This window comes from Typha angustifolia, chromosome 13, assembly GCF_048772165.1.
Source record: "Typha angustifolia cultivar Huaian chromosome 13, ASM4877216v1, whole genome shotgun sequence".
NCBI lineage: Eukaryota > Viridiplantae > Streptophyta > Magnoliopsida > Poales > Typhaceae > Typha > Typha angustifolia.
In genome coordinates, this window is record NC_133251.1 from 3,577,464 (window position 1) to 3,604,887 (window position 27,424).

Here is a 27,424-nt window from a genome sequence, read left to right on the forward strand (position 1 = left end):
TCGGATGACCAGCTTTGACTTTTCTTGTTCCTTTCCAAATGATGCCAAATATGAGGTGAAAATATAAAGAAAAACTTTATTCCCTTTTCTTTTGAGAGGGGGGGGGGGGAGAGAGAGTAGAGCTGGAAGTGGGTCTCACAACTGACCTAGATCCTAGATTATGCAAACAACGCTCCCTGCGTCCAACTTTTCATCTTAAATTGCCTCCTATACTCGGTCGTAAGTTTGAACACAACTTGTCTCATAATTTGGTGAGATGGCTTTCTTTCTTTTTTATCAATATGCCTTACTGTGTGAAATTATAAAAAAGGCGACAATATGCGCACACACATAACAAACGAGGTGTGAATACACTCCTTTGTTGTATTCCTTGTTTAGTTCTTCAATATTGGCACAAATATTCCTGAGAGAGAGAGAAAGAAAGAAAAAGGATGCTAAGGTTACAAAAAAGATCAGGTCCAAATTAATATCTCTGACCAGATTGTTTTACTAACCACTCCTCTCTTTATTCCATATTCTTCAAATTAATATAAGTTGTTGGTGGACTCTTTCATCTTTAACCGTCACAAGATTTTGTCACCCAAACATTTAAAAATATATTATATCTCTGCCTTCTGATAAACTTGTTTTGACCATGTGCATGGAATTTGTGGAATTATGGAGGTGTTGTTCTACGTAGAATATATTGTGTGGGGATGGGTTGGGGAAAAGATGGAATATTTAGAAGAAAAACGTTTGACGGGGATATCTTTGAAAACATTGATGACCTTTCTCTGTTGATGAACCTTAATCCTTCACCTCTAAGCATAGTGTTTTCAATGAATTAAAAATTGATTTTGACGAAATCAAACTTCCACCTCAGAGATTATTTTTAATTGTCTAATATCTAAAGTGCCCAAGATTAGTCACGACCTTTTTACGGCGAAAACCAAATAAATAACTAGAAGTATTTGAAAGGTTTTACATAACATAATTGTTGGGCAGCTACAGCAATGCCTTGGGATGATCGGCCACACCCCACGAACACGATGGAGTTTCTTTTTGCTTCCACACTATTTAAAGTGTGCGTCGATCAGAGGTTTAGCCATCATGCACTTGTTTGCCTCCTGATCCCAAGTGGTGGTGAGCCTAGAGATCACACGCACCTCCAACCCATACATACTACATACCTGCACGAAAGCAAGAGGCAAGAGGTGGGTCTGCCGTCTCTCGGTGGAGCTCGCAGAGAGGGCAGTTCTCGTCTGACCCAATCCATGCCAGAATTTTGCGAGCTAGTTGGCCCAGCAGCCCAATCAGGATGAGAGGAGAAAGAAGTAAATAGAACTAGTGCGAGAGCTATTTACAACAGCCGTATTTGGCCTTGGACAACTTGATCCAAGGACCAAGGGGCAACGCCATCGAACCAAACGTATTGACAGTCCTTGTCTTCTTCAGCGGCCTAACCGCAGGGGCCGCCCTCAACTCGCTGGCTTGCCACCACCTTCAATCAAGAATATGGAATGACCTAGACATTTTGGAAATAGACTCGAGAATTGTGCAGCCCTGGCCAGTATGTGTGGATGATCAACGAGGTTTAACTAACTGATCGAAGGCCTTTGTGAATTGTGATTGCGATCCTTGGCCTTGATACGACGGCTAGAGATGAGGATCCCTAGGTAGACAAAGGACATCGAGGCCACTTGCATAGTTGCATGCCAAAGGCGAAGGGTCTCACACAGCAACCCAATTAGACTGTTAGCTGGGAAGCCGTTGTTACGCAATAGGCGAGGAGAAGAAATTAATTTACCTTGGCTGTATTACACTTCTATTATCCAACCCTTCTATTTCTTATTCCGTCCTTTGGATGGGATCTAGGTTTCCCATCCCACAAACATTCGGATAAAAGGTTTCCAATCCGACAAGCATTTAGATTGACGAGGTGTGATAAGCATAAGAATAAACCTCTCATATCCATGTCTAACATTAGTGAGATAGTGACCATATCAAGTTTTGGTAAATAGCCTAACATTAGGGCTGTAGCCCATGAACAGCCTATACATAGCACCATAAAATGCAATTTACCTGACAAAGTGCACGGTTAATTCAGGAAGAAACAAATTAAGGAAAGGAAATTAAAAACGAAGATTTACCAACATTAGTTCTAAAGGTAGCAGGAGCTGATTAGCAACCAATGTAACAAGAATGTTAATCAAAGATGCACTTTGTCAAATTCCAAGAATAGTTAAGATGGCAACTCTTCTTGTTATGTACAGAGGATCTATTCCTGCGATCATCAACAAACCCAGATTTGATGGGTGTCCATTTCTAAGTAGGACAAAAGGGAAGACTATCCAGCAGTATAAGTCTCAACTTCTGATACAACTCTATTTTTATTAGTAGAAGTATCACAATTACATATTATCTGCTGAAATCCAACAAAACATACCACTTCATCCTTTAGAAAAGTAAAACTCAGCTACTAGACATAAAACTTCATCATCATCATATTTACCATTAGTCCGGAGGTCACCTGCACTCTTATTATACCTCAAGAGTACAGTCAAACTGGAAGAATCCATGTAATGGACCACACTGAAAACATGATGTCTACAATGTCTTAGGCGGCCTTCGAACTGATCGGAGCTGCACAGAGTTCTCAAAGCAGTGATCAAAGCCATAATGTGGGTGCCTCTCGTACCATGTGTCCTGCTGCACATGTGTGTCCCAATGTTCTCCACTGCTACTCTGGCCATACTTGTGCACCCAGCCAGTCCCGTTGTGCTGCTCACCCCAAGTGCGGTTCCACCGTTCCCCGTACTTCCCCTCCCACCATGTCTCCCCCTGCTTCACTCCGTGGCTATTCTGTCCAAAATGCTCATCCCATTTGTCCCCCCATTTTGACCACCCATCACCTTCTGACCGTTCCGCCCATTTATCAGTGTACTTCGTGCTACCGCCTCTGCCGTCATACTTCTCACCCCACCTGCAAGCAATATGAAAATATGTGAATCTTATATCTTATTCAGTTGCAAAAAGTCATAAGAAAGTATGTCTGTAGTGTTTCAAAGTCTTGAAAGATAAGATAGGTTGTTATGGCAAGGGTAAAGAAACTAATAATGCACATCCTACTGTCAGATTTTCAGTATGTCCTAGCATCCAACTCCCTAAAAGTAAGTCCATCAAAGTTTATCTTCATTTGCAACGTTAAGAACTGAATCAAACAATTATGTCCATAGAATAGAAAAGGTAACTAGAAGCACTAATAGCACATGGGATCTGCAAAAACCCCAAAACATTGCTGCTTGACTCCTACTATAATACTGTTTATCTAGCAACCGCTCCAAATGAATCAATTTCATGAATGGAGACTCTATAGAAAATCATGCAGTGTTATATGAATTAATTGTTTTGGATTCCTCTTCACTACTCTAAAAATGACTTTATCATTTTCTGTCATTATGACAAACCTATTCAGTATTGTAAAAATGACTGGATACTTTCTTGCCATTATGACAAGGCGATGATTAATATATGAGACAGCTCACAGAGAGATTTCAACAAGGAGCTAAAAAAGATAGTAATACTCTTGCCTTTCATGCCAGACGTGAGCATGGCCAGCATCCAGTGGTGTATTTGGATCTATGCAGCACCATTTATGAGCCCACTTCTCAGCCTGACCAGAAGCATCGTAATGCTCAAACCATTTTTCTTGCCATTCACCTCCCTTACCATTCTTTCCCCACTTGTCTGCAGTCTTTTCCATATGCCTGAGGCCACTTGCAAAATCCTGCAGGTAAAGATGCATATAACATATTCCAAAGTGTGGACACACGGAGCATTGCATTTGTGGATAATCACACTAACAAATGAATAAGAAACGTATTTAAGATGAAAGACAACTTAAGAGAACTTCTCCGATTCGTACATGATAATTATTTTTGAGAGCAGATCTTCCCCTTCACAATAATAAAGAGTCAGCACAGTAGTTTCATCTAAAAACAGATGGGATATTCAGCCTACCTAAAGGAGAACAGGGCGCAGGTGCGCATGCATGTGTGTAGGAAACTTATCTTAAATTTATATTCTTAAAGTTAGTTGCGATAGAAAGAAAAATGCATCACAAGTCATATACAAAAGAGTACTAAAAAAACTAAGGTTCACCTGCCATATGGATTCCTTCCAATATTCATGCCAAACATTTCCAGCTGCATCACGTCCAGATTTCTCAGAGCCAAGTTCCTTGTGATCAAACTGATCAGAAGCCTCCCAATATTTATCTTCCCACTCAATAGACTCATCAGCACTAACCCCTCGAGTCAATGTCCACTTGCAAACCACTCCATCTGGCCTTTGTTCTATGCCTGTCTCCTTCCACCACTTTGAACCATCTGGATTCACTCCATATGATGCCTCATCACTCTTCTCAAGGGCTTTGGCAGCCTCAGCTGCATGCATTTGAAATAGAACATCGAGCTTCTTTTCTTCCTCTCCACTAGCCAGATCAGAAGTGGTCTTGGAGTTCACATCTTCAACCTCAAAAAGTGACTGGAGAGGTGGAAGAGAGGGCTTATGCTTGTCCTCCAATAAGGAACTCTCTAAAGGAATTAATAGGTGATCAGCAGACTGTTCCTTTTCCATCAATAAATTGGGTGGTTCTGTATAGGAATTTGTTTTCTGAACTGGCTTTAAGTTAGTGACATCTTCTCCTGGTTTACTACTATTGGCAGCAGGAGGGGACCATGACCAAAAATCAGGACCTGGAGTTCCCTGGGTAGAAGCCCCTGATTCATAAAGAAATGAATTCCCAGCCTGCAGCCCTAGCCGAATACATGAATCCTAAAGTTAGAAATGGAATATGCTCAACCACTTAGAATAGATCCTTTTTTTTTTTAACTTTAATCATAAAGTTATCAGTTCAATATGATTTAAAATCTTCATAGACATAATATGACAGAGAAATAAAATCTTGTTGCCTATTCCCGTAACAACTTGATAAGATAACTCATTTCCTGAAAGAAAAAAAGATCACACCGCTACCAAGTAAGAACATAATAGCAGACTTGTGAAAATGGAAGTACTAAAATTTAGATGTTAGTATATGTATAACTCAATATGCAGGTATTAAAATAATAGCATTTCCTTTTTTCAGTAGCTTCTTCTGAATCAGAGTACTACTAATGATATATGGCTAGTGTTACAGAAAGCAATATCAGTTGAACCAAACTATGTCCCATAAAGTTAATCTGCTTCCTAGAGCTACCTCCATGGTTTTCCTCTTCTCAAGCAAAATAAACAGTTTGAATCTAAATTCTTCGCTAGCAAATTCCTACATCTTCTAGAATGAACCAACAGCAGGATCATTACTACAATCAGATGGCCACCTGCCAAACACAATTGCAATCTAATTGTAGGCAGTCAACAAGGGCCCTATCATTTTCTTGATTTCCGAATAGCTTAATTCTTAGGCAGCATGAAAGCTACTCCGGAGTGCATCACAAAGAAATGAAGTATAATACCCTCAACCTTCAACTGATACATACACTTCTATATAGTAGATCGCATTATTATAACTTTCCAATTTTAACCTATTCGGTTCTATTATCTACAGAAAATCTGAAAGAAGTAGCAAACTAAACTATCAAATTTACTCTGATGGAATTCCAAATAGAACATAAGGTACCTTGCTGTCTCAGAGCAGTACCATCCGGAACCTTCCCAAGACGATCAAGGCCGTCTGATCCTGATCGGACGGCATCTGAGGGCGGCTCCTTGGGAACGACGGGGCCTTCCTTGATCAGCGCACGAGCAGCTGCGATCGCGGCGGCGGCACGATCGATGACCTGGAGCCGTTGGATCCGATCCCGCTCCTCCTTAGGAACTTCCAAGATTTGGTGAAACCTCTCCGTCTTCAGCTCCAAGGATTCTTCCTCCTCCTCCTCCTCTCCTCGGGATTTGGCTTGCTCGGTGATGTATTGGAACTCCCGGGAGCGGCGCTCTCGCTCGTTGGCATTCTTCCACATCTCGAGGTAGGAGCTGCCTCCGGCGCCGCCATCGGAGGTGGTGGATCCGAGGCGGAGGTTGGACCGGGGGAGAGGCCTCCGGATGCTACGTGGCGACGGGAATTGGGGGACGCGCAGGGAACCGCGAGCGCAGGCGTTAAAGCACACCGACATCGGAGAATGATTAGTGGACGGACAGAAATGGTGAGGGGATTTTGAATGGGTTGGGTTCTTTTGTATATTGATCTCTTTGCGTTTTTGCTTTCGTTTTTTATTTTTTATTTTCCTCTCCTTTTCTTTTCTTTTCTTTTCCTTTCCTTTGTCGCTCGCCTTGATATCAGATTCTCAGGTGGAGGTGGTTATGCTTGGATTTGAAGGAAGCGAGTGATGCTTCCGCTGGGAAAAGGGAGGGAGGGAGGCAGGATGGGATATGGAGATGCCGACGTGGCGGCATATTATATGATCGGTTCTACCTTTTCGGGTTTTGGCCAAGAAATTGGGAGCTTATTGCAGCTGGAATATTGGTACCTCTTTATTTGCTGCCAAATGAATAAATTATTTTCTCCTTTTCTTTTTCTTTTCCGGAGGCAAATCCACAGTTTAAAATATAAACTGGAGTATTGTCGTTTTTTGCATGTCTTGATCACTCTTTTTTTTTTCTTTTTTTCTTTTTTTTCACCCTATAGAGATTTAAGTTGGACAGAAAGAGCTTAAGAAAATTCTTTCAGTTTAAAGTGCAACATCAAGAAGAATCATTTAGTTTCTCAAAACAAAGAAAAAGAATTATACCAACAACCAACTACCTTTACATTGTATAACTTGTATATCACCGTGTGAGCTAGACTAAAATATACCAACTACTATACTCCGGTTTCCATAGTCGGCTTGCAATCAGATAAAAGTACAACAATATCTGCGAATTCACCTTTTTCTTTTTCTTTTTCTTGTTCTTGCAAAAAGGAGGTAAAAACCTTCGGCTTGAAATATGGTAAATACAAGAATGTATCATGATAAGATCATATATTGTAAAAGAATGTAGAAACAAAAACTTTTTTCTTTTTCTTTTCTTTTTCCTATTGAAAAAAAAAAATCAGATATCACTGTCGGAGGATAACTGTAGTTTGCAATGCATAAACAGCGGATCATGTAGTGTACAGGAAAATAAACAAACATTGGGCAACCAACAGTTCATGTTTGAGGTTGATACAAACGTGTGCACTATCTGAATTCAGATCAGGTAGTTGTTGGCTTGCCGGTAACTTTTTGAGCGATCCAACCAAGGCCATCATACAATCCATCACCTGTGAGGGCACAGCAGCCTTGTATGTGCCAGTCGTGGTTCTTGATGCTGTGAAGGGAGAGGGCATCAGTGATCTCGGCCGGTGACATGGCATCCTTAAGGTCTTGTTTGTTTGCAAAGATGAGCACCACAGTGTGCTCGATATCCCCGTGTTGAAGCAACCGGAATAGCTCGTCTTTCATAATGGAGATCCGTGCTCGGTCAGTGCTGTCTATTACAACGATGACTGCATGAGTTCCTTGATAATAAGTTGCCCATGAAGTTCTCAGTCTTTCTTGTCCTCCAAGATCCCAAACCTGGTTTTTGAAGAGATAGCATTCAACACTGGTTACAATTCAATTGCCAAGACCAAGAGAGCAAGGATAACAACTCACACTGATCTATCATTATTTTTCTAGTCAAATCACTAGTTAGTAACTCAGGCTGCTCTAGCTGATAAAAGTTTCTATATTCAGGTCTCATAGCTTGGTTTAAAAACAATTTATGTGCATGTGAGTACAATAGTCAAATAATGTCCACCAGTCCACCTTAATCATTTATAAAATAAAACAAAGTACATATGAAAATTTTCATAGTGCATAAATTTCCTACTTAATTATACATTCTAGCATAGAAAATGTCTTGGAATTGAGGGCATAAGGGCATTAATCTAGCCTTTTCTTGCATCATTCTCGCATGAAAGATGTCCTAGCTGCTTGACTTGTCAACACCATACAGAGAGTTCCAAAAAGGTTTGTAGATTTGCACTGAAGTGAAAGCTTTCATATCTCAACAAGAACCATGCAAATGAAAGACTATACTGCTATTTTTCACTCATCAGAAAGCCATTACTCCCACTTCTTAATGTCTCATACCAATACCTTAAGCAGTGTACAAGATATGGATGTACTCACTAGCTTACATTAATTCATAGAACAATATAGCAACAGGATTCGAGATTTATATGGAGGGTAGTATTGAATGAAACCACAAGTATAAAACTGACTCCATTGGAAGTTACTGAAGATAAATATACAAAAGTCGCTTGTTCTAGTTCCTTCTACTTGAAATTAACATAATTAGGAATGCTTGTGCAACTGATTTCACAGTTGAGGCCTGGTAAAGACTAGAAAAAATAAGGATAACAAAGCAAGTAAACAAGCATTACCCAAGCAGGTGTGAATAATCACTTCATAGCCTTTCTTGGCAATACTTTTTCTTCTTATTGATTACTCATTATTCATTAAATGATATAAACTTTCTTTCAACTAGTTAGATCTTCATTGGGAATTTCAAGAACCTTTAATCCAGCTCTAACCTTGTGTTATTGGAGAAGAGGATTGTATAATAGAGACAATATCAAGGAGCTGTCATTGTATTAATAAATAACTTCTGTTTAACAAAGTGAAAACACTCCCAGAGTAGTTGGCTTTTCAGAACCATTCTCCCCAAACTCCATCACCCATCATCACAAAGAGTAAGCTAAAAGGAAAAAATCATACCATGTGTCATGACCTTTGGTGGTGGTGTTATGATTATTCTTGTTCTGATATTGGAGTGGTCTTGGTTGTAAGTGGTTGAATTCTGTTTTGTTGGTTGTGTATGTCTTGCAGTGCAATATTAAAAATTTGTGTTCATGATGTGCTGTAAAATGTAAACAAGGAATTCTATTCCCGTAGGGAATAGTTTCACTAAGTTTCACAATGAAGCAAAGGCAACACCTTTCTCTTCCGAAAGTGTCATTCACTTTTACTTTCGCTTCTACTATATGAGAAATATCCACCACAGGTCGATAAAAAGATAGAATAATTTTTTTTTATTTTGATAAATGATAGAATAATATATCCCCACTTGATTACATGATAGCATAATATATACTACCGAGATTTCAATCTAAAGATAGGTACATATTCTTATTTTAGCTAATTGGACCATCCGCTATGATCATCCCTAAAAATCAATAATCCATCAATTATCATACTTGAAACCCACCAATCTATTGCAAAATGGTCCAGGCCTTGATAGTAACACCACTTGACTGTCGCACTTCTTAGATATCTCTAAACAAAGTTTTTCTTACGAGTGTCTGTTATCAAAACCAAAAAAAGAACTCCTTACATCTCAAACTTTCATCTTCACGCATACACTTCTTAATCAACCAAAATTGTTTAAAATACAGATCAACATCTCCCTATATGCAATTTCAGATTCTATTCGATGACCAATCTTCATTCCCCCAAATTCACTCAAGTGCACTAATGTTACAAAAACTTTAACGGCAAACAGATAAGCAACTAAAAGAACTACAATATAAAGGAGAGCTAAATAAAGGAGGACTTGCTCACCTCAAACCTTATGTTCTTGTACACAACCTCCTCGACATTGCTTCCGATGGTAGGATTCGTGTTCACGACTTCCCCAAGATGCAATTTATACAGAGTCGTGGTCTTCCCCGCGTTATCCAATCCAACAACCACAATCTTGTACTCTTTTCCAGGAAATAGCATGAACCAGAACCTCGAGACGAAGGCACCCATCTTTTCCACTTCCAAGATCCAATTAGCTCTACTAAAATCTAACGACAAAGACAAAGCGATCCAAAGCTAAATCATCCGATCCGAAACCCTAATTTTACCATCCATCGAACGGAGAGCAAACTAGAACTGAAGATAAATCGGGAACAAATCTCACCTTTGGACGACCTCTGATGGCGGCGATCTGAGCGTTTTCTCTGACCCTTCTTGAAGAAGAAAGAGAATGAAGCAAAGAATTTTAGGCAGCTTTCCTCTGGAAGCAGATGTATGTATATATATATATATATATACAGATCGCCCGTGAAAGCGGAGACGATGACGTGGACTTTTGTAGGTAACCGCGTTATGTCGACAGGGATCGTCTCCAAAAACCTGATGTAGGAAATACCTACAGTCGTACACTTAGCAGGCCCAATTGGGCCGGCCCATCCAATTTGCCTCTTCGTCCATTTTGGATTTCTCATGCCCACAAAATTTCAACATAAAACTAGTGCTCGATAACGATAGCGTCAAGATTCGTGACGAGACCTCCATCGGACGGTGGACGTCACACTATCCCCGCCGGCCAGTAATAATCGTGCTCATCGCCCGACAACACCCGAGACAAAATTAGTGGTCATAGAATAATGCCAAGATTGGCATAGTATTATCGAATGTTCTACAGGAAATGTTGCTACATCAGCCAACTAAGGAGTGCCACGTCTCCCTATGCAGGGAGTTTCCTATACCTGGGGCTGTAGACACCAATCGCATGATTCCCTCTACCTCGCCTCTCGAAAATGCTCTCCAAACCGTTTTTGGTTTCTTCTCTCCCTTCGTCTCTAATTCTTCCATCTTAATATAAATCAAAACTTAGTATTCACATACAACACTAACCTCCCCTGCCTTTATATACACCAAAACACTTATTAGTATTCACATACAAAACTTAACCTCTTCTTTATTCTTTTTTATCTCCTTCTCATGGAAACCACCCTCCTCCTTCCTCATGGAACCTTAAGAGCTCTCCCTGCATGCCGAAAACCGGCACGGGAAACCAATTCGGGCCTTCTAAGATGGAGCTATAAGCCGAAATACTCTTCCTTAGTCGTCGCGGTTATGGTGAGACCTAAGGAGACGAGCAGAGGAACCATGGCGGTGGCGGTGGCGGTGGCGGAGGAGGAGGAGAAGAAGGTGTACCGTGATAACTGGTTCGACCGTCTCGCGATTCGGTATCTATCGAAGAGTATCCAGGAAACGAGTGGTTCGTTTGTGTTCTTTGGTTTGATCGTCTTAGTTTTGTTTATCATGTTCTTCTCTTGTGTTCATCGACTCGTATAGTAACATCCAGATGAAGTTTCTTTTTATATATGGATGAGCTCTAAAAAATTTGAAGGTTTTCTTACGGCTGATATGGATGGCCTTTGCAGGAATCAGGAACGAGAAGGACGGGTATGAGAGCTTGATCGAAGTGGCAAGCGTAGTCTCGAGGAGCTTTGATGCCAAGAGGCAAAGGGAGGTGGTGATCCAATCTCTTCGCAACGCCTTCCCAAGTTTCATGCTCACAATGGCAAGTTACCATTTAACATTTCTTTTCTCCAACTAATTTTCTATATACATAGTATCAACAAAATATTGAAGGTACTCGTCTATATATATATATATATACATGACAGATAAAGATCTTACTACCGCCATCGAAGTTCTCCAAGGAATATTTCGCAGCCTTCACCACTATGTTTTTCTCTTGGTTAGTCGGACCATGCGAGGTAATTAATTTTCTTAAATTCAATATCTGTATCTGTAGTTATTTATGCCTCGGAAAAACAAAAAGAAGAAGAAGAAGAAGAAGAAGAAGAAGAAGAAGAAGAAAAGAGTTTAGCGAAGCCCCTCGATGTTCAAATAGTCTTTTAATTGTAGCTTGTAACAGTTGGGATGTATTCTGATATATTTAAGGTTTTGATGTTACTCAAAACAAGGTAAGGGAATCAGAATTTCAGGGAAGAACAGAGAAGAATGTGGTTTATATTCCCAAGTGCAGGTATATTGTACTACACTAGTACACTCTTTCTTTCTTTCTTTCCTTCTTTCTTTCGGATTGTTATTATGTTAATAGTTTAAATTTTGTAGGTTCTTGGAGAGCACCAATTGTGTGGGGATGTGCACAAACATGTGCAAGATCCCATGCCAAAAGTTCATACAGGACTCCCTTGGTATGCCTGTCAACATGGTTCCAAGTAAGTCCCCAAGCTCATCAATTCTTTATACGTCTTCTATCCAGTCTATCAGAGATTTCGTTGTAGGCATGTGAAGAGAGAGAAGTGTGCTCAAAAGTATGTGAATTCTGGAGGACATACAACTCTCAAGCAATTGTGATTCCCATGTCATACCCCAATGATGCATAGTGTATCCATGTCATTTCAACCAGAGTAAATCAAAACAGAAACACTGCAGTGAAACCCTACAGTATAAAAATAATGATTAAAGGGATGGCACTTTTCAATGCAAAGGATAGTTAGTCAAAATAATTGTGTAGAATTGAGTGCACCAAGTCTGATAGCAAAAACACCAGGATGAAATAGAGCAAAAAGGTGCTGAAACAAGCAAAAGAAAAAACTATTTGCAGAAGAAACTAATCATCAAACAACAGGATTTGGATTGACATAGTCTCCTACGCTGACAACCTCGCATGCCAAGAGGTTTCAAGATGTCGCATGATATGTCATCGTATTGGCTAAGTCTGAATTTAGATGAAAACGATTAGATAAAACTACAGAAGATAAAAGACTCATCATCTTGTCATTTGAATAAAGCTACTGCTAGGATTACGCAGAACTACTAGAAAATGAGAGGCTGTGCTCTTTCTAAGGGGAGGGGGGCCACAAAATAACCACTTTGGGAACACGCAAGACAAGTGTGACCCATGTAATGCTTATGAGATAGAGATATGTCTATTAAACTATAGATAAGTGTGACCCATGTAATGCTTCTGAGACAGAGATAGGTTTATTAAACTATAGATCAAAGTAGAAGTGGTCAACTTGCCTGCCGTTCCTCATGCAACTATGAGACGAATCTTCCCTGAGGCAGTGCCTTACTCCATTCACCTCCATGAATTAGTGTCTGACACCCCCAATACAAGTTTCTTCACCCTGCAAGCCCAATATCTATCCATTTCTTCTTCAATTTCTTATCTCACTCATTACAAGCATTTAGATGTTACAGCTTCTGCTTGCATCGTTCGTACATTGCAATGTACTTGTGCATATCTGAATAGCATGCACCCTTGAAAGCTGACAGTCTTATCTGACTGCAAGAAGCACTATAGTGTCTGTATAAAGCTTTACATAACTTAGGTAACATAAAGCCATAAAGGTATTTGATTTCAAGGTAAAGAACATAAATCAAAAATTGCAAAACAGGACCCAACTGCAGAAGTAAAGCTTACCAACCTCATAAATAGCTGAGTTTTCTGACACTAGAACAGAGCTGTTCATATAAGTAACTGAGAGAAAAGACATTACGGTTTAGTGAACCATCTGGTAATTAAACAGATAGCCCAAATGATATAACATGGTAGAGGATTGTCTTCAACAATCTGTCTGTGTTATAGAATTTAGTCGGTTGAACTCATATAATTAGCATAACATTAAACAAATCATTCGATCTTACACTTCAAAAGTTTCAGATTTCGAAGACATGAGCTGTGAGATGATCTTTGGACAGCAACCTCCTGAAGATGATCCAGCTTTGAAGCAACCTTGCTACCACACACTATGTAATAAAGCTGATTCGAAGAAAAATTGGAAGATCTAATCTTACTTCTCTAACTGCTCAAGTACTTTTTTTTCTATGTATTTGCAGGTAGAGCAAAGCAGATGCATGGAATAAATTGTTCTACATGATGAAGAAAGAATAGGATTTACTGCTTGCTACTATAGTAAAAGAAAAGGGAAATTGTTGAGGTTTCAGATTCCTTTACACAAAGTTCTGCATGATCATAATTCTAAATCTAGTTATTATTGTCCATAGCATTCTGTGATGCAGTGTACCATAACACAAACTAAATGTTCATAACTCATAAAAACACCAGTTATGCCACCTAAATTTGGTGAATAGCTTCCCTGGTTCGAGAAATCTGTGATACACCTTGTACTGTACAGGGGAATGTGGACGTAAAAGTCTCTTTTATGCACTTTCGATACATGCATGATCATGCAGACATAACTTCATGGAGCATAGGAAGGATATGACATTCAGAATTATTAGCCTACACAACAAAATTCTTCTTATGAATCATAGGCATCTTTTCACCTCTAATTTACTTGAGCCATTAAGTTGCTCTGATGATGCAATGAATAGACTGATACAGGTATCTGGAAATACACAAAAAAAATCTTGATGTACGTTGATAGACAGGATATCACTTAATGATGCATTGGATTTATATGCAAATAGATTCTGCAGCATATATTAACGGTTGAAAGATATAATCCCCAGTCAGTGCAGTGGCACTGCAGCAGATTCACAAGTGGGTCATGAACTTGAAAATATAAAAGTATATCTGCAACTTTTAGGTATCCAAGACAACCAGCATGCTCCACTAACTTTTCTACAAGATTCTACGTTTCAATATCACCAAGTGGGCTAGAGGCTAGTCTAATGTCTCCTCGATGCACTTCAAACAGCAGGATCCAACCCCAGAAAAGCACCAATCAAGCAGCCTAGATCCATTTAATCATAGAGATTTTTTCTTCTTCTCAGTGGAGCAACATTCTTCCGTAGCTTCTAAGTCAAAATTTCAATAATAATCTTTTGCTCGACTTACCAGGTTGAGAAAGGCACTTACAAGCCTAGAGATTTGATTAAGAGAGCAGCTTAAGTGACCAACATAACAAAGTCTTGAAAAGAAAGGTTTTCATAGAACTTCTTACAAAATCTAAAGAACCGCTGGAGGTGATATCATGGGCTACATATTTCGTAGATGGTGTGTGTAATAGAACCGTCCATTAAAACAAGTACCACCAAATATAATTCTTCATATTGCTATTGCAGTTGATGATTTAGCAGGGCAAGAACAAAGGGTGTATTTAACTAAGTTGGTTTCTGATGGGAGAGGGGCAGAGCTTCATAAGAGTAATTACTGGTTACCAGATCAGCTTTACAAAAATAAACACATAAGGACGAATAGAATAATTTCAGGAAAGGAATTATTCAAGTAACTCAACAAAGGCTAACCTTATGAAAATCGAGGCCTGAAACTTATGTCATATAGAAACCAAATTAAACATTCAGTGTCAAAGAAACTGGTTGAGGCACTTTGTTTTATTTTAAATCCAAATTAATAGAAAACCTGGTAGCATGATATGCCAAGTTAGATACCAGCATGAGCCAGAAATTTTGATGGATCAAACATAGGTACAAGTAGGACAGAACAAAATTAACCCATGGAAATTGCTGGTTTACTCATGAACTGTCCATCTCTAGGCCTCCCAAGATACATTGAAGATACTCAAATGTTCAATCCAATCTAAACTCTTTCATTGTATGCATGTTCTCTTAGAAATAAAAAATAAAAAAATTGGTCACTGAGACTGCTTAAGCTATTCTATTGAGCTAGATAGGCTAAAGATAAATAACTATAAATTGATACTCTATCATATATAAATACAAAGCATGCACGTAATTTTTGTTTCATTGTAGCAAGCTAGTTGTGGAAGAGCATTACGTGTGTTCCAGAATTGGATGGAAACTATGACTATGCCTGATAGGATCTACACCATCGGCATGCATTAGGACATGATTATTATAAGTCTAGGTAGTAGAAAGATAAATTATTGTACATTGCCTTTCCTTTTAATAAACCTCTTTAACATCTTATTTTAGACATTTTATTTTAGATTTTAACTGACTTTATAGTGCACTAAAATTCTACATATAGTTAGCTGTAGGGCAATGTAGTTCCTCTATGCATGCTTGCCCCCATATGGGAAACTCTTATTCTGGAAGAACTCTTATATAGTGTAAAACTTTTGACTTGTAACTTGAAGAATAATATACATCTAGATTGAAGCGAATTGATATGTACGTCAAAATTTAGAAATATACTGCTGCTTTAACTTATGAGAGTGACTTCAAAATTATGCAATAACATCACTAACAGGTAAAAATTTAAGACTGCAGATTCTCAACAGGCCACATAAACTATTAAGTTTACAATCTCAATTTTGATACACCAAAGATTTCCAAATATCCTTCTGGTTAAACTGAAAATTGTAACATTTGCATTCCAAAAGTTGAATATGGCATAAAACTCTGCATTAGGATATTAAAAATTTGTGCACACGGAAACTTGTAAATATACATATATCTGTATAAAATCTGAAAGAGATGACATTTTGCTGGCTGTATCAGAGAAATAAGCCCAACTTGCCTCATGTTTCCAACAGAACAGGATTGGCCTCAAGTCGCTGTGCAAAAGCTTCACAAATCTCCCTCATAGTTACTTGAAATACATTCTTGGTTAAATCTCCTGCAACTTTCTCTTCGTCCAGTCCAGAAAATATTTGATTATATAGAAGCAGCACAGCTTCATTAGACTTGGATGGAGGTAGGCCCAATTCAGATCCTTTATCTTCCAGAAAGCTATAAAGTTTCTCCTTGTTTCCCTCTCCATTTCTATAAGCTGTCCAATCCTTGAAAAACCCTTCGGTCACATCATCAAAGATATTCTTATCAGCCAAAATCTGCAAGCATTTTTCTTTCAAAGAATTAGCATATACTCCTTTATGTGGAATGTTAGGCGCATTTACAGAATAGATGCTATAATCAACAAAAATAAAGGTCCATGTCAAATATCTTAGTTAACTTGTATTGAGAAAGTTACTTACCTGATCATTAGTCCTTTAGGCTTCAGAAAGGTCAATGTCATATATAACTTTTTCAGGATCAGTAATGATATTCATATACTGTCTTTACACCTAATTATTGTTATTCATAGTAAATACATTAAAGGGATTAGTAGGGCCTCTTAGATGAGTTCTTCAAATGACAAGCAAAAGGTAACAAATTTTGCCCCACTATATTTCTCAAAAAGAAAACAGCCTTTGAAGAAAATATCCAAACAATCCGATCAACATGAGAGGGAGAGAGAGAGTATAGAATGGGAAGCGGAAAAGAACAACTAGATAAGATATTCAAATGAACTACAACGAGAAAATATCAGAGGTAAACAGAAGGGATAACTCACCTTCTTTAACTTAGCACCATTGATAACCTTAATATTCTGGATTACAGTGACATGCTTTTTAGCTAAAGCATCTGCAAGATCTTGCAGAATTAGCTGAAGTAACTCTGCAAATTGAGCCTGGCCCAGCTGTTCTTCTCCATCTGCTCCATATTTCTTCATAATGTTGTTGAGAAGATCACTGGATTCTGCTTTCCATATATCAGAGTACCATGAGCAAAAGTAGCTACGAGATAGCTTATATAAAAGAGCTGGAATGGCCATTTATCAGCTACAGCAATCCAAGGAATGGAACTCATATAGAAGCAACAAGACAAACCTGAGAAAAGAGGGACTCCTAATTCCACCCCCATACTAGTAAGAGCATTCCGCATCTCACTTTTGCTGATCTTTCCTTTATCATTTACATCCAGATCAGTGAATAGATCTTCAGCCAGCATAGCAAAATCATCTTCATCATCCAAAATTGGGCGCAGGGCACGTCCATCCAAAATTGATATGACAAGAGGATCATCTAAAATTAAAATTGGACTACAGTCACATGTGGGTAGGTTAAAAACATCTGAAACTTCATAGCAGGGAAAGAAAACTCTAGGCCTCCCTTTAAGGCACATTTTTCAAATTATAGCACCATCCGTTAGTCCACCAAATGCTCAATAATAGGAAGAACAGACTGAGATATAAAAGTTTGCTACTTCTCCCCTAAAGATAGGACTAAAGACCCTAAAGTAAATCATCAAAATAAATGATCTAGAGCAGCAGAAAAGTCAAGATGCCAACCCGTCCCATTAACACCAATTGGATCAAATGGTTTGTTGGTCAAATCACCAGATTAAGCAGTCCAACAGGCCAACCAAATCCAGCTTTGATAAATTTAATAAACAGATGAAAGGAAACTGACTCCTTAGACACAATATGAACTACTAAGGTAAATGCAACACGCATGTATTGAAATGACCATGCAAAAGAGACATACAGAAATAAAGAGACAGCACACATGATATGGCCACATGCCCAGATGCAATATCCTCATCGCAGTTTAAATTTTCAGAGGGATAATGATTGCTATCTCGGTTCACTTCCACATGAACAAAAAATGTTGGATCCTTAGAAACAACAAAATGCAATCTTTCTATTCATTGTAAGATTGTTTTCTACGCCTCCTAAAGCATATTCCTTTCCACCATTGTCATTACAACAGCACATTTGAATAAAATATTTAGTCAAAATTAGATCAAATTGTCCACAATACAGTGCAGTTCTTTAAGGAATTAGCCCCGTAATAACCACATGGGTCATTTACAAGGCAAATCGGATCATGCAACAAACAAGACCAAATACCAAAATAACCATCTCAAATTATACCATAGACAAGATTAAAGTTTACAAAACTCATGGAAATAAAGAATAATTAGGGGCAGTATAGACCTTTTAGCTCGTCTGCAAGGGCAAGGAGGTAATCTTGCACCTTCTGCATCCGAGGTTCCGCGTCGACGAACTCTTCAGAGAGGAAGGCGTCATCTCCCCCACCCATCCGCTTAATCGCCGCCGATCGGACGGTCTCAGGCAAGGAGACGCCGTAGAGGCGAGCCGCCACCTCCGATTCCGCCAGCTCGACAAGCTTGGCGCCGGTGACGGCGCCGTCGGGGATCGGGAAGTGGAGATCGCCGCCCCTGAGCTGGCTACCGTCAAGCACCGTCAGCCCGCCGTCAGCCATTTCGAAGAAAGAGAGAAGGGAGGGGAAGGAGAGGAGACTTCTTTCTATTCCTTTGTATTGAAATAGTTATAGAGAGGCTTTTGATTGACTAGGCCTAATGGGCCTTAGAAATAGCCCAATAATTACACAGCTAATTCTTGTACTATAGCTTACGCCCCACGTCAATTTGACGCCTAATTAATTAATGCAAAGGATAATTACATTTAGGTACCTGAACTATTGCACATTTTCATATTAGACTCCCCAATTTATTTTTTATGGCACTTTAATCCCCATACTATGTAAAACTCCTCACATGATTAATTTTACATTCCTGACCGTTTTACCTTTATTAATAAAAATGAAATAGAACAAAATCTAAGAGTAAAATATTTATTTAATGTTTTTTTAGTACGCGTATGAAAAATAAATAATAGTTCAAAGGGTCTAAAGTCCAAATGTAATTAACCCTCAAAGAAAAACTTTCGTAGAGTTGACAAAGACTACGATCATGACCTTCGCAGCTGTTTCTCTTCTTTTTATCAACATATATATATATATATATACACGAATTCTTAATCTTTAAGCTAAATTGAATATGTTAGTTTGATCCAAATCTAATCACGCTATATATTTCAACCCATGTGGTGGTGATAATTAACGACATATAAATAGATTATTTGTTCGTATGTCCTCTCTCACTGGTCTGAATCATTCTTACGACTTTAATGGCTATCCAACTTCCAAAATAGACCTTCTACTAAACACCAAGGAAACATGACAAAAGCTGGAAGAAGACGACCATCAAAATTTAATCATCTATGTGTCATTTTAAAGACTTGGACCTGTTCAATTGCGGATCTAAGCAATTAACTTTAATGGCCCCATTAATTGGCCGGCCTTATTCGCATTGCACCTCATGGATTAAAAGAGAGAGAGAGAGAGAGAGAGAAGGATTAGCTCCACCAAAATGCAAAAGGAAAATCCACTGCAAGTGTTGCTTGGTTCTCAAGGTGGATGATATGTAGGAAAAGTAGGAGATGTGGAGTCTATAAGTCCATCTAATTCCAAATGAGTCCAATGCACACAAGAGGTTTGGACAAAGTCTTACGAAACAATGAGATCCAAAACATTTGGGCATTGTTTATAGTACTCGCGTACGTAATGGTTAGTCTTTTCGAGAGCAAGAATGAAGATACGGACAAGGTCTAGTTCCCAATGAAGCTACCCATGCATGTTTATGAGCGTTGGCAGGGATGAGCAGTCTCGGAGAGAGCGTTAGCGGTGGTTCGTCTACATCTACTCGGATGAGTCCATAAGCTAGTTGAGCTATGCAAGTGGCTGGGCCTGGTCGTCATCTCCGTAACGAAGCCTCTTTTTACGGCTAAGGTGCACTCTGATAGTTGATTAGATTTTACCGACCTCCGGATAGAGGACATAAGATAAGGTCCACTTTGGCGTATGGATTATGTCAAGTTGTTATTTGATGTACGTCTCGTTTATGGTTCAGAAAATACTAGAGAAACAATTATGTGGACCGAAACAGCCCAGGCAGAAAATAGACCATACGTAACCACCTTCCCCTTTGCTCTCAATCCCACTTCCATTTCTATGGAAACAAAGCCTGCGAAGCCCACCGTCAAAGACTCACACTACTACGCCATTCTGATACACGGTGGACCTAATCTTGCTACACCGATGATAGAAAACCCAAGAGCAATCTCTTACATGCGTGGGGTCTATGACAACTACCAAAATCCCAATAAGATAAGCTCTGCAGTTTGCCACCTAGGAAAGCAAGTATAGCAAACTCACCTGCCTCTCACTTAATTATGGGCCCAAGTAGTTCTTATCTCTCTGCGGATATTTTAGAATGTACCACGTGACGTGGTGGAGCCTATGTACACCGCTCTCGCTACCAGATCAGAGCCGTTGAATTCATCATTCGATATTTTAAGACCGTTAATTATACATTGATCCGATTAAGCTATAAGCACTGGGAATATACTCGTTTGGGAAATTAAAATTTTAAAAGACGAGCTTGCGGCGGGAAAGGAGGCGGGGCCCGGACGACACGTCAGCGAGGTCGCGGATGGCGTCCGCGACGAGATCCTTGAAGATCTGCCGCTCGATGTGGAGCACGGCGTCGGAGAGCTCGGCGGAGGGGTGGGACCACCCGAGGTCCGCGGTCATGTCCTTGCGGATGGCGCCGCACGTGACGTCGTTGAGGTCGTCGGCGGCGACGGGCTCCCGGATCCGGCGGAGCTCCGCCCAGACGCGCCGCGCGAGTGGCCGGCCGGCTGGGTGGGCCAGAGAGGAGAGGGATCTGGCACGTGCGAAGGCGTCCCAGGGGGACACGTGGCGGGCGCGGTCGAGGATCTCGGCGACGGTGTCGAGGAGGAGACGGCGGTGCAGCCACGTGGGAGCGGGCGATCGGTCCTGGCGCTTCTCGAGATGCGCGTAGGCATCTGAGTGGGCCCCGCATCGATCGGACGCACGGAGGATCTCGGACACGTAGAGGTAATCAGGGTCGTCAGATTCGGGTCCATCATAGAAATCCTCTGATCCGATGGTCCTCGCTTCTTGGCTCCAGTGGTCCTCCTCCCAATCCACCAATTTATCTATTGAACACGAAAAAATTTATAATTATTACTACGAAATTTACAGTAGTAATATTATTCTATCCGCCTACGTTAGCATTTGCCTATGTCACGACACTAACGTGAACTGCGGCTACATAAATCTTTCTCCGCTGCGGGTTTAAAAGATCGAAGGAACTTAAAAAGGAGCGTTGCTAAGATGAGCCGACAGCTGGGCATGAAACAGCCACATGTTATGCTAGCCTGCGCTATCTGGCCTACGATAGCACTCGCCAACACCCGCAACGAGAACAGCGGCGAAAGGAACTTTCATCAACAACGTTGCTAAAATGCGCCTAGACTGTCTAGTAGGGTGAAGTTAAACAGGTGATAGGAATCCGACTAAGGTGCGCGATGGGTGGGTAGATTAGAAAAAGCACGCGTTAGCTGTCAGGAATGCTAACGTGGGTCAAAAGCCAAAAGGCTGCGGTTTTGGGGTTCATACCTTTGAAGTCGATCGCGCGCTTCGTAGCGGGAGAAGGCGAGCTCTCGTCACCGAGGAAGGACGAGTCGAGCACCGACACTGGGCTCGGCTGCTGGTCCACCGCGGTAACCTGCTCCGCCGCCGTCATTGCGGCTATACTGCTCAAGAGCTTATCGCACCGCTCTAATAAACTCCGCCCTGATTTGTAGTCCTCCGTCGTCGACCTCTGCATCACGACTCCACCGTTCATTTCATTTCTTAAACATATTACAAGGACTTGTTAATTTAAAGAAAAGGAATCGATTGAATAATACCTCGAAATCGGAATTGCTGATGCTGCTATCGGACATGTCGTCCTCCGCTGGTGAGCACACCCTATCTGGTGTCGCTCTCCGATTCCTCGGCGATCGGACGGCCAGGGGATCCTGTCCTACCCTCTTAGGGCTGGTCTTCGGAGAATGGACGGATGAGATCCTCCGCTGGGGCTGGGGATTCTTTTGCGAGTCCGCATTTATTAACGACCTACGCCTCACCGGCGAGCTTGGATCTGGCGACCTCGGACTCCGATTCCTTTCATTGCTACTCCTAAGGGGACTTCGGCGAGCAACCGGCTCGCTGATTTGGCGCCGCGGCGGCTTGGGAGCGGGCTTCATGACAACGATTGGAGAATCGCCGAAACTCCGGCGACGATTAGGGTAAGGGTCGCGGTCGTATACGAGGTTGCGGCGGAGGTCGATCTGGCGAGCGGGCGGCCTGGAGTGGAGGAGGCCCTTGAGCTGGAGCGCCTCAAGGATCTGCTTCAACGTCTCCAGATCCTTTGCTGGCTCGTCAATCCCTCGCATCCGGAGGCGGCGCTCGATCTCGCCGTAAAGCGTGATCGACTCGGTTCGCTTTGGATCCGGAAAGAAGTCCTCGGCGTCAAAGCAGCTTTTCCTCTGGAGCGACGGATATGAAGTTCTCGGAGCCGGATCCGACTTCTGGAAAACCCTAACTGGATCGGGCGACCTGTGGTTCTCCGGCAGAAACTTCTGGAATGAACTCGGGTCCACGAAGCGATAATACGAGGGATCTCGGGGGACTCTGGACTCTGACGCGGATCTCCGGAGCTCAACCGGCTTGGACAGCTCTGCAACAGCAGCGCAAGGTAGCGCATCGAGCCCCATTAGCCGCGCCACTACGCTTGGCGACCTCCTCTGCCTCTCCATCTCGTCTTCCTCCGAGGAGTTAGTGGCGGCCACCGCCGTCGTACGGATCTCGCGAGGGCGGAGCTTTCCCTTCGCGTCCACGACGGCTCGGCTATCGAGGGAGAGCCTGGGGGTTTCTCGAAACTTCCATGGAGTTCTCGTCCCATCCTTGAAGTCGAACACCGGGAGCGGAAGCAATGGCCTCGCCATTGCATCCGGAGACGCTGCAGGCGAAGGAAATCTTTGGCTCACAGAAGCCTCAGATCTCTCCGATGGCGATGTCGATCCCCCGACCTGAATCCAACGAAACCAAGGTAAGAAATCCTCAACAAAAAAGAAAGAACTAAAAATCGCATAAATATCCAATCCCCAACGCAGGAACACGACGAAACAGAGACCAACCGTGGAAGAAGGAGGAGCTCTGGTAGAGTAGATGCGTTTCCCGGCCAGAATCTGGTTCCGATCGAAGATCTGGAGGAACCCAGCCATGCAACCCATTTGCTTCTCGATCTCCCTCTCGAGGTTCTCCCCATCGCCAATTTCCCGTACTACCCCTGGCGTCATCTTCTCCGGTAAGTCCCCTCTGCCCCCCTCTCTCCTACTTCTCTCTGTTTTCCCTCACGCGAGCCTTGAGCAGGCGATTTTAAAGCGGTGCCGAGGCTTAAATGACTTGAGTACCCCTCGTCTTTATCCCAATGGCGAACGGGTTCTGTAGGAGGTTTTTTGTTTTAGGAGTTCGTGCGCGGGAGAGTGTGAGAGGGGTGGTAGCCTCCTGGTAGGAAAATTTTCTCGCGGGCTTTTTCGTGGGGAGTCAGAGGACCCACACGCCCTTCGAGCTAAGGAGGGGGCTGCGAGTTTGACCGCCTACGGACGAAACTGTCCTTGCGAGTCTAACGACTATAAAAGATGGAGATAATTACTGCCCCTTCTCGTTTCTTTCACCCCCGGGTAAAATTATACCAATTTAACCCCCCCCCCCCCACCCCACCCCTGCGTCACTGACCGCGGGCTACTACCTGTCGGTAAAACTCTGACGGTTAATTGGCTAACTACTGTAATAATATAATAAAGAGTTAAAACGCAGTCCAAAACGTCGTTGCACTGGTTCGAGAATCGATACTGGTTAACAATTTTTTTATTTTTTATTTTTTAGAAAAAAAAAGGTACTGGTAGAAACGTTCAAATTTAACACAATGAATGCATCTAATTTTGTTCCTCAATGAAATGCGAATTTATTATTTGGACTTTTCTCCACACAATCAATAGAAATAAAATCGAGAACTTCATACCAGGTGAAGAAGTTTATTTATTAGTTCCTGGCTGAGTGAGTGAGCGTTATTCATGTTAGTCATGTGACAGGATATATATTTATACTCTCTATTTCTTAGTGCGATACAAATTTGCACATGAGTTCGGTTTGTGATAGATAATTAAGGATGTCAATGTTTTTGTGATTCAAATGAATCCCAAGCACAGTATCTAATAAGATAATGGATTGAATGAATATTCCTTTTTCAATCTTCCTATCTAGTTACTGGTATATTCTAATCTATAATAACTAAGCTACATCAATAACCATGACAAATTAAAAAGTAACTCCATCATCAAATTTATTCAACGTATATAACCTTATATTACTAAACTGTAAATCTAGCATGCAATGGCTCGTATCATTCTAGCTATCATAAACAATGTTTCTGATTTATTCTTTTTCGGAACGGAGAATAATATGTACAACAAAATTCGTATTATTTTACCTAATGTAAACAACATTTCTGGGCGAACAATAATATGTGCAACAAAACTCGTATTGCTTTACTTAACATAAATAATGTTTCTGAATGTTGTTGTCAACAAAAAATAATCTGTGCAACAAAACGTAGATACAGAATGTTAACATGATATTAATACGATGATTAGTCTTTACTCTATAAGTGATTAAAGGGGCAAGCATGCTCGTGGCATCAGATATTAAGATGGGCTTACTCTATAGATTGCCCACTTATGGTTTATGAATTAACTACAATTGAATCATTATACCGTCATTAAAAGTATGACAAATAATTTAATAAGAATTATTAATTTCTCTCTCATAATTAAACAGTTAAAATTATATATTATATTAAATAAAATTAATTAAAAGTACCGGTCATATAAACCGAAAATATTAATCACTTTTCTAAATTCTAAAGATAATTTAATCATATTTTATTTATCTCTCTAAGCTATTTATTTATTTTTATAAAATATAAAAATAATAATAAATTAGTAGAAGTCGGCACTCATATTAGCAAGGAAACCAGGATAATAATAAAAAAATACTTAATATTTAATTTTTTATCAGTTAATGTAGTCATATGTAAAATATCTTATATACCCTTTAATTTATCAAAAAGATAAAATTAGTTTTATAACTAATTGATTAGTATCTAATCATTGCTATAAAAGTATAAGGATTGAGTTTAATTAAGCTCTTATCAGTGGTCCAAAACTGCAAACGGTGGGGGATAGTCCGAAAACATCACGCGAGTCACGAGAAGCGGCTGTCGTACACGGTATACCGCTCCCCGTGACCCATCGGAAAGAGACGCATCTCCCCAACTATCGCTATCCCCACATCGCTATCGTGCTCCGGCGAACCACCCGAATCGCAACCGACTCCAAATTTTCTTCTTCTTTTTTTTAATTTAATTTTAAAAAAAAGTGACATCTGGTGACCGCACCACCCATCTGCCCGCGGCCACCGGGGTGGTGCCGCGACCTCCCCCGGGTTAAAGCAGCTGAGGGGTGGTGACGATAGCTGATATGGACTCCTCCATCGACCACCAAATCTCCCATGAATACTACTACCAAAAAGGGGATAGGATGCATCTCATTGCATCACCCCCGTATCTATTCGCATCTAGTAGGATGACGTTACGAGATTTTAGTTGACACGACTGGAGTCCATAGCGGAGGAGCATGGGAAAGTGATCATTCGCTCCTTTCCCTCTACGTGTACTGCTGCTACGTGTTCCCCGCTAGCCTGGGGATGGCGTATTCAATGGATCGGATCTTTGTCCAGAACCTGACCCGACCCGATACCGAGTTTCTCGTCCTACCTCCACATCCATTATATATAAGACCCTTTTTTTAAAAATATATATATATATATACTTTTATCGTTTTATGTGAAACATATGTACTATTATTTTATTTTATTAATATTGCCAAATATATCATTATGGATGTTGGATATTCGATCTGATTCTATATTCCTAATTTCCTATTGAATGGATGTAGTATCAAGTACCAATGTCCAGAAAAGTAAACATCGATGTAGATATATGTTTATCACACTATCCAATCTTTGTCTAAATCAATTGAAAACCCTAATATGTGACATTCAATTGATTTGAAATTATGTATTTTTTTCAAATGTTAGTTAAAATAAATCATTAAGCGCTGAGCAATTCAATTTGATTTGAAAACATTTGAATATATATTTTAGACATCTTAATTGACACCCGAGAATATAATGGAATGAATCGTGCCTTGTTTTAAATAACAGCATTAGATAGATTCCATTTCAAATTTAAAACGAAAGCAGTTAAAATTCATATAGAATTTTGCTGGTAACTTCATTAAATATCTTGCTTTGTTTACCAGAGCAAACCTAATTACTGTAAGTCCAAATCAAAACTTTATTAAGGACAGTGGAGACTAAAGAAGGGTCTGTAGAGCATGAGAGCACCTCCTCTCCTCCGTTAGAAGGACATTTAGGTCCAAGAGGAACAGAGGCTCTCCATGCACAATCAAGTAATCATTCCCTGTTGCTTATATATCAGAATCTACTGCTGAAGGGCATCCTGTCTTCGTTAACAGTAGTAGCAGTAGCTTTCCACTTTTCTTTTGTGAGTGAAGTAATATGCCCTGAACTGAAACATAGGAGGTCTCATCCACAGTGAAATGGCATAAAGCTCTGTTGATATGAAGATGAAACAGTGGAATAGTTACAGTAGAATTGGTAAGCTAGAGGTCTTTTGGCCCGTCTCAGTAATGACCTTAAATGGGGATGATGATCGAGACCCTCAAATTGAGGAGAAAATGTTTGTAATTGTATTATTCTATCAAGCATTTTTGTTTCAAGTTTTTGACATCTCAATCCTCAACACAACTGATATATGTATTTATATATATGTGCAAAAATGTTAGGGTATGGAGAACTCCTTACAACTGCAGCAGAATAGGGTACTGACTAAGCTGAAGCTTTGCAGGAACAAGTATATTCTGGAGCAGTGAAGAGATAAAAAATATATATATGAAGTTATTGCATATTTGTCATTCAAGTATTGATTAGCCATGTCGCTCTGCACCTAATTTAATTTCCTCTGACTAGCACTATCATAGGATTAATGACCCAATACAAGAGAAAGAAAAGACCAAATAATAATAATAGTAATAATAATAAAATATCTTACAGCAT

The 27,424-nt window shown here is 40.4% G+C and overlaps 5 protein-coding genes across 5 annotated transcripts; 1 reads left to right on the top strand and 4 right to left on the bottom strand.

Annotated features, from left to right (window-relative positions):
• Positions 1-2,225: 2,225 nt before the first annotated feature.
• On the bottom strand, positions 2,226-6,455 carry LOC140774472 (protein LIKE EARLY STARVATION, chloroplastic). The gene is made up of 4 exons (XM_073117481.1): positions 5,660-6,455; positions 4,141-4,796; positions 3,570-3,766; positions 2,226-2,962 (listed from the first exon to the last, which is right to left on the bottom strand). Exons 1-4 carry the CDS (start codon positions 6,150-6,152, stop codon positions 2,587-2,589), a joined length of 1,722 nt encoding a protein of 573 aa, XP_072973582.1. The 5' UTR covers positions 6,153-6,455; the 3' UTR covers positions 2,226-2,586.
• A 629-nt stretch (positions 6,456-7,084) lies between these two features.
• LOC140775098 (uncharacterized) lies at positions 7,085-10,081 on the bottom strand. The gene is made up of 3 exons (XM_073118356.1): positions 9,949-10,081; positions 9,603-9,832; positions 7,085-7,574 (listed from the first exon to the last, which is right to left on the bottom strand). The coding sequence occupies exons 2-3, from the start codon at positions 9,792-9,794 to the stop codon at positions 7,212-7,214; spliced, it is 555 nt and encodes a 184-aa protein (XP_072974457.1). The 5' UTR covers positions 9,795-9,832; positions 9,949-10,081; the 3' UTR covers positions 7,085-7,211.
• A 587-nt stretch (positions 10,082-10,668) lies between these two features.
• LOC140774500 (beta-carotene isomerase D27, chloroplastic) lies at positions 10,669-14,105 on the top strand. The gene is made up of 7 exons (XM_073117519.1): positions 10,669-11,034; positions 11,201-11,340; positions 11,447-11,539; positions 11,750-11,811; positions 11,901-12,007; positions 13,459-13,548; positions 13,635-14,105. The coding sequence occupies exons 1-7, from the start codon at positions 10,755-10,757 to the stop codon at positions 13,673-13,675; spliced, it is 813 nt and encodes a 270-aa protein (XP_072973620.1). The 5' UTR covers positions 10,669-10,754; the 3' UTR covers positions 13,676-14,105.
• Positions 14,106-15,934: 1,829 nt separating this feature from the next.
• Positions 15,935-18,776, bottom strand: LOC140773762 (uncharacterized). The gene is made up of 4 exons (XM_073116483.1): positions 18,445-18,776; positions 17,336-17,530; positions 17,020-17,204; positions 15,935-16,516 (listed from the first exon to the last, which is right to left on the bottom strand). Exons 1-4 carry the CDS (start codon positions 18,731-18,733, stop codon positions 16,205-16,207), a joined length of 981 nt encoding a protein of 326 aa, XP_072972584.1. The 5' UTR covers positions 18,734-18,776; the 3' UTR covers positions 15,935-16,204.
• Positions 18,777-20,638: 1,862 nt separating this feature from the next.
• On the bottom strand, positions 20,639-23,660 carry LOC140775045 (uncharacterized). The gene is made up of 4 exons (XM_073118283.1): positions 23,362-23,660; positions 22,090-23,253; positions 21,797-22,001; positions 20,639-21,333 (listed from the first exon to the last, which is right to left on the bottom strand). Exons 1-4 carry the CDS (start codon positions 23,521-23,523, stop codon positions 20,741-20,743), a joined length of 2,124 nt encoding a protein of 707 aa, XP_072974384.1. The 5' UTR covers positions 23,524-23,660; the 3' UTR covers positions 20,639-20,740.
• Between the last annotated feature and the right edge of the window lie 3,764 nt (positions 23,661-27,424).

What these genes read in the sequence shown, in the direction of transcription:
- LOC140775045 (XM_073118283.1), bottom strand. Translation starts at nt 23,523, where the DNA reads ATGACGCCAGGGGTAGTACGGGAAATTGGCGATGGGGAGAACCTCGAG. An exon ending in GAGCTCCTCCTTCTTCCACG is followed by an intron (nt 23,254 to 23,361) that starts GTTGGTCTCTGT and finishes CGTTGGATTCAG; the next exon opens with GTCGGGGGATCGACATCGCC. An exon ending in TCAGCAATTCCGATTTCGAG is followed by an intron (nt 22,002 to 22,089) that starts GTATTATTCAAT and finishes GTCGTGATGCAG; the next exon opens with AGGTCGACGACGGAGGACTA.
- LOC140774472 (XM_073117481.1), bottom strand. Translation starts at nt 6,152, where the DNA reads ATGTCGGTGTGCTTTAACGCCTGCGCTCGCGGTTCCCTGCGCGTCCCC. An exon ending in TACTGCTCTGAGACAGCAAG is followed by an intron (nt 4,797 to 5,659) that starts GTACCTTATGTT and finishes GTATTCGGCTAG; the next exon opens with GGCTGCAGGCTGGGAATTCA. An exon ending in GCTCACGTCTGGCATGAAAG is followed by an intron (nt 2,963 to 3,569) that starts GCAAGAGTATTA and finishes TATTGCTTGCAG; the next exon opens with GTGGGGTGAGAAGTATGACG.
- LOC140774500 (XM_073117519.1), top strand. Translation starts at nt 10,755, where the DNA reads ATGGAAACCACCCTCCTCCTTCCTCATGGAACCTTAAGAGCTCTCCCT. An exon ending in GAGTATCCAGGAAACGAGTG is followed by an intron (nt 11,035 to 11,200) that starts GTTCGTTTGTGT and finishes TGGCCTTTGCAG; the next exon opens with GAATCAGGAACGAGAAGGAC. An exon ending in GTTTATATTCCCAAGTGCAG is followed by an intron (nt 11,812 to 11,900) that starts GTATATTGTACT and finishes TAAATTTTGTAG; the next exon opens with GTTCTTGGAGAGCACCAATT.
- LOC140775098 (XM_073118356.1), bottom strand. Translation starts at nt 9,794, where the DNA reads ATGGGTGCCTTCGTCTCGAGGTTCTGGTTCATGCTATTTCCTGGAAAA. An exon ending in ACAAGAACATAAGGTTTGAG is followed by an intron (nt 7,575 to 9,602) that starts GTGAGCAAGTCC and finishes TTCAAAAACCAG; the next exon opens with GTTTGGGATCTTGGAGGACA.
- LOC140773762 (XM_073116483.1), bottom strand. Translation starts at nt 18,733, where the DNA reads ATGGCTGACGGCGGGCTGACGGTGCTTGACGGTAGCCAGCTCAGGGGC. An exon ending in AGGAGTCCCTCTTTTCTCAG is followed by an intron (nt 17,205 to 17,335) that starts GTTTGTCTTGTT and finishes TATGGAAAGCAG; the next exon opens with AATCCAGTGATCTTCTCAAC. An exon ending in ATGGTGCTAAGTTAAAGAAG is followed by an intron (nt 16,517 to 17,019) that starts GTGAGTTATCCC and finishes AAATGCTTGCAG; the next exon opens with ATTTTGGCTGATAAGAATAT.